This window comes from Neopsephotus bourkii, unplaced genomic scaffold, assembly GCF_033783945.1.
Source record: "Neopsephotus bourkii isolate Nb327-2 ecotype Australia unplaced genomic scaffold, CSIRO-AGI_Nbou_v1 NB_1655, whole genome shotgun sequence".
Classification (NCBI taxonomy): Eukaryota; Metazoa; Chordata; class Aves; order Psittaciformes; family Psittacidae; genus Neopsephotus; species Neopsephotus bourkii.
In genome coordinates, this window is record NW_026902129.1 from 7,213,104 (window position 1) to 7,233,370 (window position 20,267).

Sequence of the window (20,267 nt, forward strand, 5' to 3'; positions counted from 1 at the left end):
ACCCTGCTTGCTTAGCATTTACCAATCTTCATGTGTTTGTCTGGGCATACTTGGGTGGGAAGAAGCAAAGAATTATCCTACCTTAACAAAGACTTCTTGCACCCTACAGTATCTCTCTTCTTGGGGTATCTTTCAGATGTGTTTTACTGAAGGTACCTTCCTTCAGAGAGTTACTTGCCTTCTGTTGTCTTGGTCATTTGAAAAATCAGTTTGACCAAGCCAGGTCAAAGAATCTCTTGATTATCTGTGGGGAGTCATAGGGTATTTCTCTATTCTTGGCTATTCTGATAATAGACTTGTGATTGGCATCCAATGTTTGATATTTCCACAGTGTAGATTATCAGCAGCACTAAGAAGTAGAGAGTGGATTTTCATTGTGTGTTAGAGATGTCCAGGTCAGGAGAAGGAAGGGGTCTGCTAGGCATGACCTTGCTATCATGTGGAGAAATCTTTTTCTATAAGGAAGAACATCACTTTCTCCTTAGCAAGCATTTTGTACTAACATCTTGAATTATGTCTTGAAGGAATGTGACCTTTAAATACTGTACAGCTAAGGTCAGTCTGACAAAAACACTTGCACTGCACACATCTTGGTTGTGTTTATAAAGGGGAAAACTGTTGTCTGTTGCCACCTTTCTTGTACTTTTAAAATCTGATGCTTCAGTGGTGTTTGACTTGTGTACTTACATTGATGGGAGAATATATCCCCTTATAGCCATTTACTTCCTTCTTTGTGGATGGTTTTACTGGTATTTGCATTTTGGCTGGAAGGGTTGGAGATATTTGAGTTACAACAACTCTTTCTATTCTGCTTCCTCTGATCCCCTTGCTCTCCACTTCCAGATTAGACAGTGGTCTGTACCAGTATTGGTCTCTAAGATGGATTCTGAGTTTCGGTGGTCAGAATATGAATCTACTTGCCTCTTTTTTTCTTTTTCCCCTTTTTTTCCTTAAGCCGTGCTACTTAAGGGCTGAAGCCATTCTGTGTGCCTTGGATATTCTGTGTGCCTATATATTACACAAATATCACTTTTCTGTTACTGGGACAAAAGCTTTTGATTGTGTCTAGCTGAGAAGTCAAAGCAGTAATTTATTTTCATGCAGATTATCTCTTTGGAGAACTGCTTAAGACCGTCTTAGAAATGGTAGCATGAAACTCCCAGTGTTCATTCGAGTATAGTCTACACAGTTGAAGTGATTGAAATCTTGTTTGGGGTTTTTCTTATGTACCTAGCATTGTATATATGTGGAAAATTCCTCCATACTGCTGACTTTGGAAATGCAGCCTTCTAGCATTCACTTTATTCTAGCAGATGTGCCTGGATCCTTTCTTATGTAATTACCTGTGACTCATCTAGGCAAGCATGTAAAGCGGAAAGTTGCTTGTTTGAAACTGCACATAAAGATCTCTAGTCTATATATATAATTCCCAGCTCTTCCTACTCAAGGTTCTTTTGAGCCTTTTAGTCCTATAGGATGCTGGAAACTGAGGAGGTTTTTCACTGTACCTTTATGACAACAGGGATGCAGGAAGGGGCAGGGTTCTGGGCATGGTACCACAGGTAAATATAACTGTCCTTTCAAAGTCTTTGGTTGGAAGTCTCTGTACTTCGATCTTATTAATGAGAAGATTGATGGGAGTGGAATGATCATTCTGTAGGGTCATCCTCATTCCCACTTTTTCAGTAATCAGGATTTGGAAGGAGTGGTTACAGGACTGTAATGTAGATTTCAGGAGTCACCCCAGTGTCATTCTACCTTACTGTGATTGCATCTGAATCCACAAAGAAAACTTGATTCTTATTTCTAGAGGAAAGCAACTGTGCATGTTCCTTGTGGGTGGATCCACGTGCCCTCCTTAAAGGAACAAAGGATGATCAGTGATTAAGGACAGCAAAATATATCTTGAAAGTCTGTTTTGCTTGGTAAAAGGTTCATATTTTACAAGGACCTTCACTAAATTCTAGAGGAATTGTTGTTCGTAAAGAACTCCTGCTCTGGGCATGTTGCTCTGGGAGAGATGTTGATAGGAGAGGCCTTCTTCTGGCCTCCTGAAGCTTTATGATAGGCTTACCTTGAAAAGCATAGCATAGAATAACAGTGAAAGAAATAATGTTGTTAATGCAATAGTGATGTATATTTTACAAAGTAATTCCATAGGGAATCCCTTAGGGTTTACTGTGCTAGCTTTGGGAGGGACCATGTAAGATGCTGAAAGCTTTGTCAGCAGATTCCCCTTTCAGTTTCCTGCTGCCATTTTTTACCTGTAGCTTTTAACACTTCTGTCTGAGATGCTTCAATTTGTAGCAGTCAAATAAATAAAGACATCTTGGTCAGGAAACACAGATTGGTCTTGATCATGAAGATGGGAGCATACTCCTTGTGCCACTGTCATACAGCTATTCAGCCCATAATTGTGTAGCTTTCTGCCACTTTTGGTGGCACAGTGATAGAAGCCAGGATGAGGAGGGGTATGAATAGGCACCAACTGAAAAGAACAGACGTGCTTTAGATTTGCATTTCAAGAATGGCAGAGCAAATGATCACAAACTGGATCATTTCCAGTTTGTGAAAATCATTACCAGTGTGCGTTATGATGGTTAATGCAGGACGCCTCCAGTCCTGGTGATAGCAGGTGTAGGTGTGCCTGTCATTGCAGTGCAGTGGTTGTCTCACATAGGGTTTACTGTTTAGAATTCTTCCTGCATTCATAATGTGAGAACATCATAAATCTCAATCAAATTTCTTAATAGCAAAGAACAGTTCCAAAATCTCAGCTTATTAATTCACCAGCACTGGTTGAGAGAGTAAGAGCTTATCAGTTTATAGATATTTTTATATCTATCTGTTCAGTAGTGGTCTTATACTTGGTATTCTTCATAGCCAGATATGTACTGAATTTAGGAAACATCTTCATGAACATTGTATTCTTTACACTGAAGTTCTTCCTTTACTGCTAACCGACCCCCTCCTGAAATGCACAAGCAAGAAAACTACCATTTAATAAAATACCAACTTGAAGAATAATGTCCTAGTCAATACCTAGGTATTGTCACCTTGAAATTAATTAAAGTAGATCATTCTGATTTATATAGCACCAGTTTATTCTGGACATGAAGCAATACTGAATTGGTCTTCAACAAGACACGTAAGCTTGTAACACTGGATGATAATGAAAAGGAATACGCAGGTGGTGCTGAAGACTGTAGGTAATTATATTTTTCTCACCAATTTCCCACACTTCAATATGTTCTCACACCTTTAGGTATGGTAAAGAGTTTGTATTCTAGTAGAATGTCTTATAACACGATAATAGAAAAAGTGGAATTGTAATACTGCCTCTATATGAAGTTGGAGCCTGGTCGGATGAAGTAGCACTATATCTTAATACAGATAAAATGCATTTTTATGAACCTGCTTTCTAACTGCTTCTGGTTTGGTTGCAGCTGTGGTAAGAAACAATGCAAGAGCACTTACTCCAAGCTTGCAAATTAGCTCCTTTATTTACGTCAAGTCATATTTATCCTTATTTCTTTTATCTGCAGATGGCAATAGCGGTTGGAGATGTCCAGCTTGTCAGAATGCTTCCACGCAAGTTCCTAAAACTTACACTTGTTTCTGCGGTGAGTTTCTTGCTTTTGCAAAGATAAACAATTTTGTCATTTTGATTCTTTAATTGGAATTCTGCTATTACTGCTTGTTTGCCTGCGTCCCTGGAGTTAACCTTGTTTAAAAGTGTATTGGCACTGAAAGGTGGCTGTGTAGAGAATCATACATATGCTGCTTAAAACACTTAAAAATGAAATACTAAATCAGAAGTGATAAACATGTTCATAGCACTGTAAAAATAGGTTTTATGGAACAATGATAGAATTGGGCCACTATCCTATAAGCTTGCTTTCTGTAGAAAGACTGAAATAACATTTGTGTCTTGTCATTCTTTGTGGCAAGATACACCAAAATACTACACAATTCCAGTATGCAACTATCTTCACCTTTAAATTGCTTTAGCATTTTTATCATTTATGTTGATCAGGGACACATACAAGTTAAATAGGAAATAATACAATTTTCAGATCTTCATGTGAACACATCTTTTATTAAAGAGGTAGATGAGGCAAGTACCACATTCACTAAGCCTTTAGTATATGATGGAGAAATGCATTATGTTACTTAATTGCATATGTGCAAATACATTTTGTTTGAGATTTACGCTTCTGAAACTTGTGGTGATTCTGTGTAGCTATTCCTTCCTTAAGTGAGAGTCACAGGAAAGTTATGCCTGACTTTCTACAAAACAATGTTCTGGAATTGAAATGGGATCTGAGGGTCAGTGAACTTGTCCTAAAGAAACTAGACTTGTGCTGTAATAGGTGAGAATTTGTCTAAAGTTCTCTTATCTAAACATCTGAGTCAGGTAAAATCAGTGCAATGCAGGTAGGACTGGAGGTTTTGTATGAAAATGTGTGAAATCTGAGGAGTACAGGGATAAAAATTCAGATAGAATGAACTGATTTGAAATTAAAATTACACTTTTAGGAGAGGTTGTCATTGTGTTAAATAGGAAAGAAATTATTGCCCAGGGTTAAAGATAATTTCATAGTTTTGGGAGATCTACAGTAGGAACCTCAAGTTGTCCATGGGGTTAATATTACCATGTTTGAACATAAGATTTTTAATCTTTTATAGATAATTTTACATTAACAATATGGATATTTGGATATCACCAGTTGCTTATGCAGAGCTATCTTCTATTTGATGGAAAATACTTCGTGTTCAGTGTGGTTAAGTATGGGTTTTTCATCATCCCATAAGGAAATTCTGAGTAACTTTTTCTTCTGAATCTTCTAATTTTATGGATTTTCCCTTGTATTCGACTAGTTTAACTGATAGGCAGGTGAATAAATACCATCTGTGGTGTTTATTTGTATTTTCTTAACTTGCAACTTGCAGAATACACAAAGATGTACTAAAAGAATTAAAATTACATATCTTATATAATGATATTTTTCAAAGTTGACTACTGCCAGTATTGAAAACGCAGCTTTTTGATGTGATATTTTCACCATTCAATATCTTATTCAAGGCAATAAATATGTTTTTGTTTTTTGACATGGTTTAGGTAAGGTGCACAATCCTGAGTGGAATAGAAACGAAATCCCACATAGCTGTGGGGAACTTTGTGGAAAAAAGAGACAGGGTTTGGACTGTCCACATCTATGTAACATGTAAGTAAATGTTGATCATATGGATATGGAAATGATGTAGAGATAATTTCTGAAGGCTATAGTTGGATATTTTTTTGTCTGTCGGATATGCTTAGAGGTATATTTGGTTTATAGCACAGATGAAGCCTGGAAAAAATGGAGGTTATTTGTGTTTGTATTCCCAAGGTGAGTTCACACGAGAACGAACAGGAGGTCAACAATAGTTGTAGCAACATTTCCATCATTTTAGGAACTAATCCAGCTGCCTGACTTGGTTTCAAAAACCTTAATTGAAGTACAAAAGTAATACTGAACAGAGGTAACTTTAAACATGTAGCCAGTGGTCCAGGCTTTTTAGGTGCTGCTTTTCCCATATGGGTGTTTATCTATATCTTAATCTAAGAGCAGTGGTACTTGGTTAAACTGAAGGACTGCTTACTTCTGTCCTTTGTTTCTTTCTCTTTCCTTTGGCTTGTAAACTGGTGAGGATAAGAAGGTATTTTATGTATTTATCTATTTGTTGAGACCACCAGATGGTTGAACCAGAATCCCTCATGGAGACCTTAATCAGTATATATAACTCAGATTGGTTTTGCTGACATTTATTAGCATAATTCAATGAAGAGAGGCAAGAAAGTGCAAATCCTGTAGATGTTTTTTTTAGTAATGTGGTACTAGTATATTGATAAGGTTAGCAGCATTAGTCAGGCTATTTCTGTGTATGAATAGGCTTGCTAGTCAGAAAAATAAATTACATGTTGCTTCTAGTCTATCCAGCTTAATTTTCCATGTATGGAAGCTGGTCCATAATGCCTATTCATAATTCTGCTTTGAGGCTTTTTTAATAGAAGCAATTATTTCTGCTCTTGGTATGTAATCAAAAACTTCAGTCATTCCAGCGAATAGACTGTCGTCTTAAACCCCTTCCAAGGTATACTAAAGCTCAGAACTTCAGTAGAACTTTACCCTGAACTTTTTACTTAATGCGTTCTGTTTCAAATCTATTTCAACATCTTGTTGAATGAAAGAATGTTTCTGTACTTGTAATACTTCTTTCCCACACTTGAAAATATGTTAGATTCTTCCCCTCTGCTCCACTGACGTACTGTGTGCCTGGAGTACTCTGTTCAGCTCTGGGGCACCAACACAAGAGGGACGTGGAGCTGTTGGAGTGAGTCCAGAGGAGGCCCTGGAGATGCTGCAAGGGCTGGAGCAGCTCTGCTCTGAAGCCAGGCAGAGAGGGCTGGGCTGGGTCAGCCTGGAAGAGAAGACTCCTTAAGGGGAGACCTTAGAGCAGCTCCAGTGCCTACAGGGGCTACAGGAAACCTGGAGAGGGGCTTTGGACTCAATTATATTGTATATAAGTATAGTAACTAATGAACTGATCAGTACTGACATAGCAATTGTGCTTAGGGAATTTAGTTTGCCATGTAATTGTGTAGCCTTATGGTATGGGGTGTTGTGTGTTTTGGGATTTTGTTAATTTTGTTTTTCTTTTGACTAGTACATCTAAGCTGGTCAGTCCTGGCCAGTAATAATTGCTCCACATGAGAGCTGCTGTATTTGCAAAGGAATGGAGCTAGGAGGTGGGTAAGGAAGAGTGCAGACAAGTTAGTTAAGTATAAGTTCACAAACCTGTGCTTGTGTGTGCCCAGCAGAGGTCTTGTATGCAGATAGGGACCAGTGTTTTTTGAAGTAGGGGGTAAGATCTAATAATCAAGTAAAGGACTGGCGCTGTTGACACTCTGGTGATGTGCTTCATGGTGAGAGAGAAAACTGAGGCAGACTTGTTACATGTGTTGCCTTACAGGAAGAGGAGCAAAAGCTCTTGCTGGTGGTGCTAGAAATGCTGAGTTCAAAGGTAAAGCCATTACCTAAAAAGAAATTCACAGAGAATTTTTTGTTTCTAATCGATTTAAGATCACTGAAGAAAGAAATGTATTAATGGCTTGGACACATGATGGTTGTTTTGAGTGTTACTGGTGATGAAGACAGTTAAGTTGGTGCGTGTCTGCTGATGAAATGCAGACTATGAAATGTGTTAGTAGCTCCGTTACTGGTGAATTGACAGCAGCAGGAATACTGAAGTTTTCCTTCAACATAAGTGACATGTGAGACTACCACAACTGTAATAATGTAGTGTTGTTTCTTTTCTTGTGTTAATAATGCTTTCATGCCCTGCAGGAGTGTATATTCTGACAGAGCACTGTGCATTGGGTCATAGTGGGTTGTTTCTCTGGGACTGTAGTCAGCCTGATGTTAACTTTACAATTATATTTTCCCCCCCCTTTTTTTTTATTGACTTATTTTTGAAGCCTGTGCCATCCAGGACCTTGCCCTTCTTGCCCAGCCTTTGTGACAAAAACATGTGAATGTGGACAAACAAGGTGAGAATGCTTCTGTTATAAACCCAGCTTATATAAGAATAGTTTCGTAGTTTATGTAATAAGATTTTTCCTTCTTATTGTTTATTACAAGTTTACAGAACAAAGTTTCTTCTAAGCTGTGACTTTTATTTGTGCACTAAAATAATTTGAAGAATTTTATATTTAAAAACTGAAACAAATTTTAGTATTATAAGAAAAAATAATTGAAAGTTATCCGTGTTAACATCAGTTTATGGTATGTGTAGCTGAATTGCCCAAGCAGTCTCAGGGTTGATTTGGTTTTAAAATCCCATTCTAGTGTTTATTCTGTTTTATAGAAGACATAGAAGTGGGAAAAGGTTCCCACCTTTTCTGTCTGAATGGAATGTAATGTTGAGCTATTCCTTTCCAGAAATAATAATTCCAAAACTGATGTGTACATTTCTGAGAAGCTGTACCACTAACGAGATGTCTGTAATATATTACAGAACTCATTGTGTGTCACTGCCAACAGCAAGACTGTACTGCCCATGCTACCTGTGATCTCTCATGTTCAGCTCAGAGTCTTCTGAGTCCCTATTCTAGTTACCTAGGACTGATGGTGTGTAATAAAATGCTTGCCTGGGCTTGTTTCCACATCCAGATCTAACCAAACCTGATTTTGGTGTTAGCATTCTTGCTCTCGAAAGAAAGGTTTTCAGACTTTCACACTTACTTCTGAAAGCTTGAATGTAATGTTAAGGGATCTTAATTATTCAAAAGGAGGTACAGCTATGTCAGTGGTAGTACATGTACTTGAGAGCACTGTGTCTTCAGTAGAAAAATGGTTTGGTTGTAGAGACTAAGAGTTGGGGTTGTTTGGTCTAGAGAAGACTCCAGGGAGACCTTATTGTGGCCTTTTGGTACTTAAAAAGGGCTTTTAAGAAGGATGGGGAGGACTTGGTAGCAGGGCTTCATGCGACAAGGGGTGATGGTTTCAAACTAAAATAGGGAGATTCAGCTGGACATGAAGAAGAAATTCTTTACAATGAAGGTGGTAAAACACTGGCACAGTTTGCTCAGAGAGGTGGTGGATGCCCCATCCCTGGAGACATTCAGGCCAGGCTGGATGTGGTTCTGGGCAGCCTGATCTAGTTGAAGATGTCCCTGCTCATTGCAGGGGGTTGGACTGGATAAGCTTTGAAGGTCCCTTCCAACCGAAACCATTTGATGATTACTTACTCTATGCAGTAAGGTCACCATTCTTTTATGCTAACTAATCCTTGGTTTAGAAATTTAATAGATGCAACCAGCTTTCTAGTTTTTTTTTTTCCCAGGTGGCAGCTGCTTTCACCAGATCACTGATTTTTTGTAATACTACGTTTAAAGTTGCTTCTAAATAGCATTTTATCTGTGCCTTGTTAACATCCAAGATGTATGATACAGCATCTCTGAATTTATAAGATGCTTTAAATATACGTTTGAAATAGTGACTTTGACAGCCATTGTATGGTGCCAGCCAGAATGAAAAATCAAAAGGTATTTTCCTTTTTAATAAACGTTCTCTAGGTATTAAGGTAGCTGACAGATTATGGTGTCATTTCTCTACAGTCATTCAGTTCGCTGTGGCCAGTCAACAAAAATCCATTGTTCTAATGTCTGTGGAAATACTTTAAACTGTGGTAAGCACAGCTGTACTCAAGTGTGCCATGCTGGAAAATGTTCACCTTGCCAATTAACGGTACAACAAGGTAAGTATTGGGATGCCTTGTGTATATCTACTTTATATACTATGAAAACAAGAGCGTGGAAAAAGAACCCCAAACAAACCAGTACCAAGAAACAGGTGCTTTATTCTTACCTAACACACCCCAAATCTACTGCTAGAGTATTTAGAAAATGCTTAATATGTCAGCATCAGTATGTATTTAAAGAAGAATATAAACATGACTAGAAAGAATCCAGTAAAGATGGTGAGGCTGTTGGATCATGTGCCCTATTGCAACAGGCTGCTGGTACTGGACTTCGTTAGCTTGCAAGGGCTGAATAGTGGCTTTTCAGTAGGCAATAGGAGCTAATCAGGAAGACACAAACAGGCTCTATATGGAGAGAGGGTGAGAGACAAGGAGGCTTAAGTTGAAACATTATAATGAGCTATAAGGAAAAACTCTTTTCTTGGGAACTTGGAGATTTTCAAGACCCAGCTGAATAAAACACAGTAATATGCTCTCATCTTGTTGCTGACTCTGCTTTCAGCAAGGGCTTGGACTAGCTGGTCCCGAGAGCCCTTCTGACCTGAATTGTCCTATGAGCCTGTTTAATCTTTTACTAAAATTCTGAAGACTTGATTAAACAGTACATGGAAGAAGAATATTGCTTTAATAAGTAAGCTTTTTCATGCAGGTAGTACTTCCCCTTTAGTTTTTATCTCCTTATCAAAACAAATAAAACATGAATTCCTGCTTCTGTAGGACTGAGAAGCCTTTATTGCTGAGATAAATCTAAAGAATACCAGCTTAATTATCTTTCTAAAAACTGACTAATAATTTTTCACAGTGACCTTTTTATATTCACTGTAGTGCTGGAGGTGTTCTGTCACTGATATTCTCTTTCTCACTTTCTGTGAAATAACATCTTTTTTCAGTGTGTTACTGTGGAAACAACTTTAAGGACGTATTGTGTGGGACGAAGGAAGAGTTCTCTGATGGATTTGGGAATTTCTCATGTCAGAATATATGTGGCAAGTAAGGTCACTATAATTTAGGCTTTTGGAATGAGAAGGTTATTTTATTCACGCTGTGTGATCATGATACCCTCAGATAACCTGCCTTTTCTTCTTCTTTCTTTTCCCCAGAAAACTAAATTGTGGGAGGCACAATTGCACACAAGTGTGCCATCCTCAGCCTTGCCAACTCTGTCCACGGCTTCCACAAGTAGTGTATCGCTGTCCCTGCGGTCAGACTCCTCTCAGCAAGTTACTGGAACTAGGATGTGTTGAACGTAAAATCTGCACAGACCCTATCCCCTCATGTGGAAAAACATGTGGCAAACCTCTTCCTTGTGGTAGCTATGGTAATGAGAACTTCCTGCTTCAGAATATTCAAATTACCTCATCATTTAAAAAAAGGAAGAAAAAAAAGTAGTCCTTCACTGTTTCATTTGGTACTGGACTTGGATGTTTGATCAGTAGCTTTTGGTTTTAACCAAACTGAGGGTAAAAGCCACTTCAGAGCCTGCAGTCTGGCTGTTCGTAATGATCAGGAAATACATGTGTCTAGAAAGCACTAACACTAGCTAGCCTTGTAAATTTTGTGTACATGTACCTTTCCTATATTGGTAGAAGAATAAAGCTGAAGGTATTTCCAGAGAGTAGTAGTAATGTCTTCTAAAAGCTCACCTAGATCTTTCGACAGACATGTGGAGACTAGGAGAGATAAATGACTTTGTTCACATGCCTCCAGTAAATACTCATTTCCTGCTGCTGTAGGAGCATTAAGGACTAAAAAGTAGCATTGGAAAGTTGGAGAAGGTTATGTGCGGAAGCAATGCAACACTTCAGTGGGTGCATTAGGTAACTCAAGTGTATTTAACTTTGTGAAGCTTCAGTTTCACAGGCTATTTAACTGTTATTTATTAGGCTTCAGAAAGGAGTGAGACCAGTGCTGTCAAGGTGAGAGCTTCTTTTTGAAAGGTTGATCTATTCTCTCAGTCCAAAGACTTAGCTTTCAGTTGAATTTCAGTTAACCTAGTAAGTGAAAGTGTGCATAAGAAGTCATTCTTCTAAGCTGAAAAGGAATTAAAAAATGCCTTAAAACTCCTGGATTTAATCCTGGATTCTGTGATTTAAAAGGTGAAAATAACAACAAAATTTTATGCACATTTAACTCAAAGTAATTAATTGTTTGGAAACCCAGCTGCACGTAAGCTCGGTGTCTTTGACCAATGATACTTACGGTGAATGTGAAGTTCCAGGTCATTCATTTTCTTTTGTTACTAATTGTTAATCTTTGTATTTTCATTTTGGTAGAGTTCATTCACACGTGTGAAAGCCTTTGCCATGAAGGAGAGTGTAGACCTTGTTCTCGCACATCAAATATTTATTGTAGGTGTGGCTTCAAAAAGAAGGTGAGTATATAAAGCTGGACCATGGCTACACATAATCTTTGTTGGCTCTTAAAGCTGGGGAGAAAAAGGAGATGGAAGTTGAAGAGAAGAAAGCTAAGAAGTGCCGTGCTCCTTAGTTACAAGGTCTTCCATTGTATACTAACTGATAGATGCTAACTAGATCACACTGTGAAGTGCTAACATAGGTCACTTACCATGAAGGCAATTTTTGGAAGCATTTTTGCAGTGTGTAAACAGAATTCTGTTTAGGCTGGCTATAAAATCCTGTGTTGAATCCTGTAATATTTATGTAGCACAAAGAATGGTAGTTTTACCAACGGTGATGTAAACTGAGAGAAGAAAGGGAGCCTAACATAAAAAGCTAACGAAAACTATAGTAATAGGTTGCAGGTTTGTTGTGGAATTTTTTGGAGGGAGTATGGAGTTTTTACTGGTCCTTATTCTTCATACATTTCTATAGGGACCCAGCAAATTCTCAGCAGTTGTCATATAGTAATTAGTACATTTTTATATACTAATTTCTGTAATCACAACTTTGAAATCTTTGACTGCTATCACAGGAGCCTTGATGACTTCTCTGACTTGTTATATACCTATAGGTAGAGATGTCTTCTGAATATAAAAGTCTGTAAGTACATAGACTGAGGCTTTGCTAGAGGTTGGAACAGTTTTCTGCAAGTTTGCTGAAGGTAGTTATGGGGTAGAAGGCTTCAGATTATCTTTCGTTTTGAGGCCTGAAACTAGGTAGTGAGGTTTAGGTCTTAATTCATGCAGCTTCTCAGAAGCGTATGAGTGAACTACAATGATAACTTAAACTGGTCATGAAAAATGTGATGCCTAGAAAAGACAACTCGGAATGTCAGGTTGTGATGATTGAAGATTCAAATGTAGTCAATCAACAATGTTCTTTTCATCTTTCACCTTTTATTTTCATGTTGAAGTCTTTATATAAAATTTCTTCGATCATGAGATTTGACTTCACTCTCTTTGGTCTTTAAATCAAGTCAGACTTGCATTTTTGGAGCAGTTGGTTAAATTGCACACTCCCTATTCTCTAGGAGAGCTCTTGTGGTTTCTTAGGACAAACCTGGTTTTGTGACTTCACAGCTTTATCTGCTGAATTAGCTGGGCAGTATAGAATACATTTTTTTGGTTTTGTTTTTTTTTTAATTTCCATTGAATCTCTAAGAGAAAGTTTTGTGTTAAAAGATTTGAGGGTTTTTTTTCCAGCTTTTATTTCAGTTTTGCATACAAAAGCGTTATACACCTGAAAACTGAGAGTGCTGCTTCTTCATGTGACTGTTTTCTAAATAAGTTTGTTGTTTCATCTGTTTTAACCTAATGGCTCCCTGTTTATTTCCTAGGAAGTCCCATGTGCTCTGCTGAGAAATAAAGGTACGGTGTTACATTACATATATGCAATGTGAAATTGTTTTTAAACTGATGCACAGCTCATGGTAATTCTGGGTTTGATTGATGACTTTGGCAAACGGCTGATCAGTACTGCTTCTTTTATCCATACTTCTGTGACAAGTTGGTAATTTCTTGAAATGCTGCTACTTTTGGGGAAGAGGTTTGAATTGAACCTCTTTCATTTCTATCCATCTTTTACACAAGGGAAGACTTATTCAGCATTCGAGCTCAAAAGTTCCAGACAAGCTGTTTATTTTGATTGAACAGTTTCTTATGCTGCCTGCCATGCTCACTAGGTTGCCCTCTCCATCCTGCGTGTCTCGTGGCTCATGCAAACGCAACTCATGCAAAGTAATGCTTTTGCTTTGCTCATGTCCAGGTTGCTGGGGAAATACAAGCTTTGCTTCTGCTTCACAGTTGCATGCTGCTGATCTTTGTATCTGGGCTTGGCAGTGTGTTGCCGTTTGACACTTCTTGGTATTCTGGGTGTAGCAACTCAGAATTTGACTCAGTGAAATGTTTACTTGATGGACCCCCGTCATACTGAGTTTCTTATTTACAAGATACACAAGGAAGCAATATATGTACTTCTTAATTTGAGCTTTTGCCTGTGAAGCATTTACTCTTCAGAATCCAAAAGTGATTGCCTTTGTTACCTGTGGATAAGGATGTTCTTTGTTAGCACTAGTTTCGTGAGCCTATCAGGAGTAATTGTGTTTAGTTGACTCTTAATGCCTTTCCAATTTGAGCAGTTATAAAATGGATGTTTGTGGTATTCTGATGTATCAGGTTATCCTATTTTGTGTTCTGTTTAGCGGAGTTTGTGATGTAAAGTCTAATGTGAAACCAATTAGTTTCCTATATTCTGCTCTCCAAAATCCTTTTGAACAAGTGTTTGTTTAAAGGAAGCCAAGCGTTCACATGGGGAATTAATGTGAGAGAGCAAGTAACTTACAAGTTTGCTTGCTCTATTAATCTCTTCTAGATCATGCTCTGCAACAGCCTCAGCATAATCATAGAATGGTTTGAGTTGGAAGGGACCTTAAAGCTCATCCAGTTCCAACCCCCTGCCACGAGCAGGGACATCTTCCACTAGAGCAGGTTGCTCCAAGCCCCTTCCAACCTGGCCTTGAGCACTGCCAGGGATGGGGCAGCCACAGCTTCTCTGGGCACCCTGTGCCAGTGCCTCAGCACCCTCACAGGGAAGAATTTCTTCTGTATAGCTAATCTAAACTTACCCTCTTTTTGCTTATTAAATAATCAAACGTTCATATTTCTCAATTTATATTGGTTCATATTTTTATTTATTATGATTTAATGAATATAGTGTAATTAATCATGTAATGTGATTGCAGCTGCTGTTCTCAGCACAATCAGAGATGTAAAAGTTGATTTTCTTTTTAATAGCTGCTATTACGTTCATGTGTGACAAGCGATGCAACAAGAAAAGGTCATGTGGCCGACACAAGTGTAATGAAGTTTGCTGTGTGGTAAGTTTACGTGTGGCTTTATAAAGCTGTTCATTGTGATGTGTGTTTGTTTTTGGTTGTGATGTTAGACTTTTTGATTTTGTATCTTTCCATTTTTGTGCATCCTCAGTCTCTATTTGCAGTATTGGTCATCCTCAGAAAGCTTGTGTGTGTGCGTTTATTTTGCAGTATGTGTTTTGTGGGCATAGGTATAAATGTAAAACCATATTCCAGCCTAAATGCAAGTGAATCAGCGTAAAGGTGCTTTTTCTTAATGCAGTCATTCCAGGGAGGATGGGGAAGGAAAAGGTATTACTTAATGCAAGAAGTACAAGCTATGATGTAGGTATGTCTGCAACAGAGGTCATACCAGAATCCACTTTTTGAATTGTGTATCTTTAGAGTGATGGAAAAACTCTATAGATTAAGCCTAAGCTATTTTTGCACTACAGTTTTGCCAATTAGTAGGGTATGACCTTACAGAGAAAAATAAAGTAATGGCGTTTATAGTTTAATTCTGCTTTTTCTTTTTTGCCTTCCCCTAGGACACAGAACATAAGTGTTCTTTGGTTTGTGGTCGTAAACTCAACTGTGGGCTTCATAGATGTGAAGAACCTTGTCATCGGGGCAGTTGTCAAACATGCTGGCAAACGAGTGAGTTACATGCAAGTGTATGGTAGTTCTCATATATTACAGAAGTCTTTTCACTGACCTGGTCAGAGTAGGACATGAATGTGATCCAAATTGACCACAACCTGGAGAATATGCAGCTAACTTTGATTTTATGTTTTTTTTCATGAAAAAGAAAGTTATTTCATTTTGGATGAGTTAACGAAGTGGTTTTAATACTTGAAGTTGAATTACGATGAAATATATTGGTATGTATGTTGATCCAGCAGTCACTTATATTTGAGGAATCATGCAAGGAAAAAAAGCAGTTTAGAATTTTAAAGTTAAGGGAACTCTTGTTTAACAATGTGATATCTGTTAAAGGTATTGAAGTATGTAGCAGAATTTATTTAGCTGCTTAGATTTCAGACTTTCCCACTTGGTACACTAGTGATTTTTCTCTCTGGACAGGACCATCTGAAGAAATAAGAGTTATCAGTCATCAGTCATGTGTGTCTTAGGCTTTCTGATCACATTCTGGATGGTAAAAATTGGTACTAAATTGCTAGAAATAGATTGACAGGGAGCAGGTATTAATTTTCCTGCTAATTTATTTAAAGATTTAAGTTGGTGTAATAGCTTTAGACAGGTATGTACTGTATTAAAAATAAGGGGATCATGTATTGATTATTTTGCACCATTATAATAGGTAGATAATAATAAATTCTCTGATTTGGGCCTGGAGAAGACAGAAGAATGCTTCCTTCTGGTAGCAGAACCTTTAGTTGATTTGGAACATCTTCATGTGTGATAGCAGTTTAATTCTTTTATTCTTCAGTCTCCTAATGTAGCTTATCACTGAAATTATAAGCTATTTATTAAACATAATCTTTGAAAGTTGGGTAGGAAAAGCCCTTAATGGATGTATACTGCCTGAGACAACTTCCAAAGCATACAAAATTGGCCTTTGAAGTATTTGGACAGGCTCATAAGCTGCTTAGGAGGGCCCATGTAATAGTCTGTGACCAAGTATATGGAAGAAACTGTAGGAGGAAGTCTGCAAACTACTGTGCCTTCAGTTGTTTTCTCTGGAATCTTCCCAGCACCATCTGCAGGGCTTGGCAAATGATCAGATGGAACCACTGCTCTGAGAAAGTGATGGCAGGGGGAAGTTCAGAGTACAAGGTCTGGATGATGTGCTCGTTGGAAGGGAATTCAAGAGATACATTCCCATTTTTAAGTAAAGCATTGAACAGCAACAGCTTTCAACTTGACATGATCATTTGTCTTGCTCCAGTTCAAAATGTTGCTGTCAAACCACTCTCTAAAGGCAAGCATAATTCCTAATGAAGTGATGTTAATGAAGTTGTCTTGAGGAGCCACAAAAGCCAATAAATTCACTAGGATGGTGCTTAATTTAAAAAACCCTGAAGCTGGAGTAAACATTTGCATGTTATTTAAAGGCTTCTTGTAATGAAGTGCAAATACATGTAGCCACTTGGATATGTTTTGCTTGGGTTTTTTTCAGGTTTTGATGAGTTAACTTGTTATTGTGGAGAATCTGTGATTTACCCCCCTGTCCCCTGTGGCACTCAGCCACCAGAGTGTAAAAAAACATGCACCAGGCCACACGACTGTGATCACCCAGGTAAGTGAGGCCATCCAGTTTTGCGTGGGTTATTTCATTTCGTTGCTGGTTTTGTTTGTTTGGGGTTTGTTTTGTTTGAAATCCAAATGTACAGAAGCGTACATAGGTCTATTTAAAAATCTGTTTGTTTTTTCTTAGATGCTTTTTCTGTAGTTGTGAATGTTTCCAAAAGTCTATGTTTAAAAGCCAATCACGTAAATACTTGCCATGAATACTAGCAGTGGTACTTATGACTGGTAAAAGCACTGGATTTTTTTCTGACCATTATTAATAGTCATAGCACACTAAATGTTATATTCTGAAGATTAAGTGCTATTGCAACAGTGAGATAATCTAGTGAATGGTTAGTTTCTGTATTCCTTGGAATGAATTACTTTGCCTGATTGCAGATGATACAGCACGGGTCAAACAAATCTGTGTTCTGACAAATTTTGTCTTGATAGTATAACCCTGCTTAGAAGTCACAAAATTCTCTGCTATTTAATTTAGAAAATGTGGACTAATATTCACTTTAAAAACCTGCCATCATAGTTTTTAAAGAGTACTTTAAAGAACAGATTACCCTTGCATGAAGCATCATACTTCCCACAAATTTCTTGTTCTGAAATGCAAACTCCTGTTTAATAGTCTTTACTGTCTCCTTTAATGCCTTTGACTAAAATACGCTAATAAAACTGTGCTGGCCTTTATATTTCTGTGACTGTAGTGTACCATTCATGTCATAGTGAGGAGAAGTGTCCACCCTGTACCTATCTCACTCAGAAGTGGTGTATGGGCAAGCATGAAGTAAGTCTGGACTCTTAATGTTTTTGAATACTAAGTAATGTTCTGGGACTGTAGGGTTAGATTTTTTTTTGTGGCCTCCATGGAATGGGATATGTTACTGGAGCTTGAGTTTAATGTGATTGAATTAGAAAAGTACATCTTTTATGTGATACACATTCAGACCAACTGCTATATTGGACTATAACGTAAAGAAAACCTCGTTCTTTGTCTTAAGGTATTTTAGTAGCTCTTGCATGGACAGTGCCAAATGAAGGTGTGAACAGCAAAAGTACTTTGAGATCTGCATTTATAGTTTTTCCTTTTTAGTTGTCATCTGTTTCCTCTCCTCTTCCAGCTGCGCAGTAATATTCCATGTCATCTCACTGACATTTCGTGTGGCCTTCGCTGCAATCAAATGTTAAAATGCGGAATGCACAAATGTAAAAGAATCTGTCATAAAGGAGAATGCCTTATAGATGAAGAGTGTAGACAGCCGTGTATTATTCCAAGGCTATATTGTAATCATCCCTGTATGGCTCCGTGTCATCCGTCTTCACCCTGCCCGACAACATCCTGCTCTGCAAAGGTTAGATACCAAAAGAAAATGCAGAGGAAGCAAACTCACAGGAAAACTGTATGATCTCATTATCAGCCAGTAACAGTTGTGGCAAATGTTTGTGTATTGGTAGCATGACATTTTTTATGTGAAGTTACTGATTTAAAAAAAAAAAACCCAACCTATACATCACTTTAAGTTAGCCATTATTCCACTAAAATGGGACTTTTTCAAGGAACAAACTTGACCTCCCTTACACCCCACCATGGCTGTAAAAAGACCAAAGTTTAGAAAAGCTGCTCTCTTTTATGATGCACAGGTTGATCTTCAGTGTGAATGTGGAAGAAGAAAGGAGAGTATGATTTGCTCAGAAGCCTCTAGTACATATCAAAGGTTTGTACTGCAGTAATTCTTTTAATTCCTTTCTGGTTTTACTTCTTTGCAGTTTGATTAAATGTTACGCTTGACTAAATGTATTTGATTCGTAGGCATTTTCACACTTTTTTCTACTTTGATGTATGGATTTTCTTTTGTATTCTCCTGAGCTTTCATACCAGCTATGCTGTACTAGGACACATTCCTCACTTCACTGTTGTTAGTCTAACTGTGCCAGTGTGTCAGAGCTCGAATCTCCCATCTATGTAACTCTGCTCTACCCACATTCAGCAATTAGATACAGACTAATTGGGCAGGTCCAGACTCAGGTGCAGGTGATTCTGAGTGCAGGTAATTACATATAGCAGTCCATGTGCGAGTTCCCTTAATGTGTGATGGAATTTAGTCAAAACAGGTGATGAAACGTAAGAGTGATTTAAAGTCATTGTAAAATAGCTAAATTCAGGCATCAAAGCTTTGGTCCTAATATGCAGACTAAGTTCTACCTAATTCCATTCCTGTCTCCAGATTCTATTTCTAAACTTCTTTCTTTGTCTCTCTTACAAGAGAGGACAAGAAAGGGACAAGAAAAAGAAGTAGGGCTTTGGAAATGAAAATAGCAAAACAGTATTCATAATATTTTTTTTAAAAACAACCTTACTCTGAGGCTGTGATTGATAGGGAGTCAAAAAGTTAAGCTAGAGTTGAAGAAGTTCATCCCTGTGAGGGTGCTGAGGCGCTGGCACAGGTTGCCCAGAGAAGTGGTGAATGCTCCATCCCTGGGAGTGTTCAAGGCCAGGTTGGACAGAGCCTTGGGCGACATGATCTGGTGTGAGGTGTCCCTGCCCGTGGGAGGGGGTTGGAACTGGATGATCTTAAGGTCCTTTCCAACCCAAACCATTTGGTGATTCTATGATATTGTCATGGGTTCACCCCAGCCAGCAGCTAAGTACCGTGCAGCTGTTCATTCACTGTCCTCGCCAGCGTTCCAGTGGGATGGGGAGGAGAATCAGGAAAAGGTAAAACCTGTGGGTTGAGATAAGAACAGCTTAATAATTGAAATAAAGTAAAATAATAATTGTAGTGGAAGAGAGAAAACAAAAAGAGAGGAATAAATCCAAAGAAATACAAGTGATGCACAACACAGTTGCTTACCACCCACTTAACAATACCCAGCCTGACCCTGAGCAGTGATGGGCCCCTTCCAGCCAACTCCCCCCAGTTTCTGTACTGGGCATGATGTGCTGTGGTGTGGAATACCCTTTTGGCTAGTTTGGATCATGGGTCCTGTCTCTGGTCCCTCCTGGCTTCTTGTGCCACTCCTCACTGGCAGAGCATGGGACTGAAAAGTCCTTGATCAGGGTAAGTGCTACTGAGCAACAACTAAACCATGAGTGTGTTTGAAAACCCAGCTGCATGTTCTCAGACTAAAGCCCAAACACAGCACTGCACCAGGTACTAGGGTGAAAAGTTAACTCTATCCCAGCTGAACACATATTCAACCAGAGTTCTGCTCTGCATCCCAGTTGATAGGAGAGCACAGTCATAGATTCTGTCATTTAAAGAAAGCTTCTTAATGTTTGATTTATTTGGAAATGCTGTTTGAGGGCGTGATGCTAGCCCAGTTTAGGATGTGCTGCTTTGTTCCTACTGAGTGCTGCCCAGATTCAAATTCTGTCAGAAGATGGCTTAGCATTGACATAATAGGTGCTTAATATTACCTAATGAAAATGAGGAGAGAAATGTGCTAACCAG

At 38.3% G+C, this 20,267-nt stretch overlaps 1 protein-coding gene across 3 annotated transcripts in view; it reads left to right on the forward strand.

The window, feature by feature from the left end:
• The window catches only part of NFX1 (nuclear transcription factor, X-box binding 1), a 51,171-nt gene that overhangs the window by 10,987 nt on the left and 19,917 nt on the right, over positions 1-20,267 (forward strand). For all 3 annotated transcript variants that reach the window (XM_061374987.1, XM_061374988.1, XM_061374989.1), the window contains exons 4-17: positions 3,546-3,623; positions 5,123-5,228; positions 7,523-7,594; positions 9,164-9,303; positions 10,197-10,296; positions 10,407-10,624; positions 11,580-11,677; positions 13,042-13,072; positions 14,498-14,580; positions 15,105-15,213; positions 16,697-16,816; positions 17,523-17,602; positions 17,937-18,167; positions 18,457-18,530. In XM_061374987.1, the coding sequence (XP_061230971.1) occupies positions 3,546-3,623; positions 5,123-5,228; positions 7,523-7,594; positions 9,164-9,303; positions 10,197-10,296; positions 10,407-10,624; positions 11,580-11,677; positions 13,042-13,072; positions 14,498-14,580; positions 15,105-15,213; positions 16,697-16,816; positions 17,523-17,602; positions 17,937-18,167; positions 18,457-18,530 (1,540 nt within the window). The remainder of the gene's footprint in view (positions 1-3,545; positions 3,624-5,122; positions 5,229-7,522; positions 7,595-9,163; positions 9,304-10,196; positions 10,297-10,406; positions 10,625-11,579; positions 11,678-13,041; positions 13,073-14,497; positions 14,581-15,104; positions 15,214-16,696; positions 16,817-17,522; positions 17,603-17,936; positions 18,168-18,456; positions 18,531-20,267) is intronic.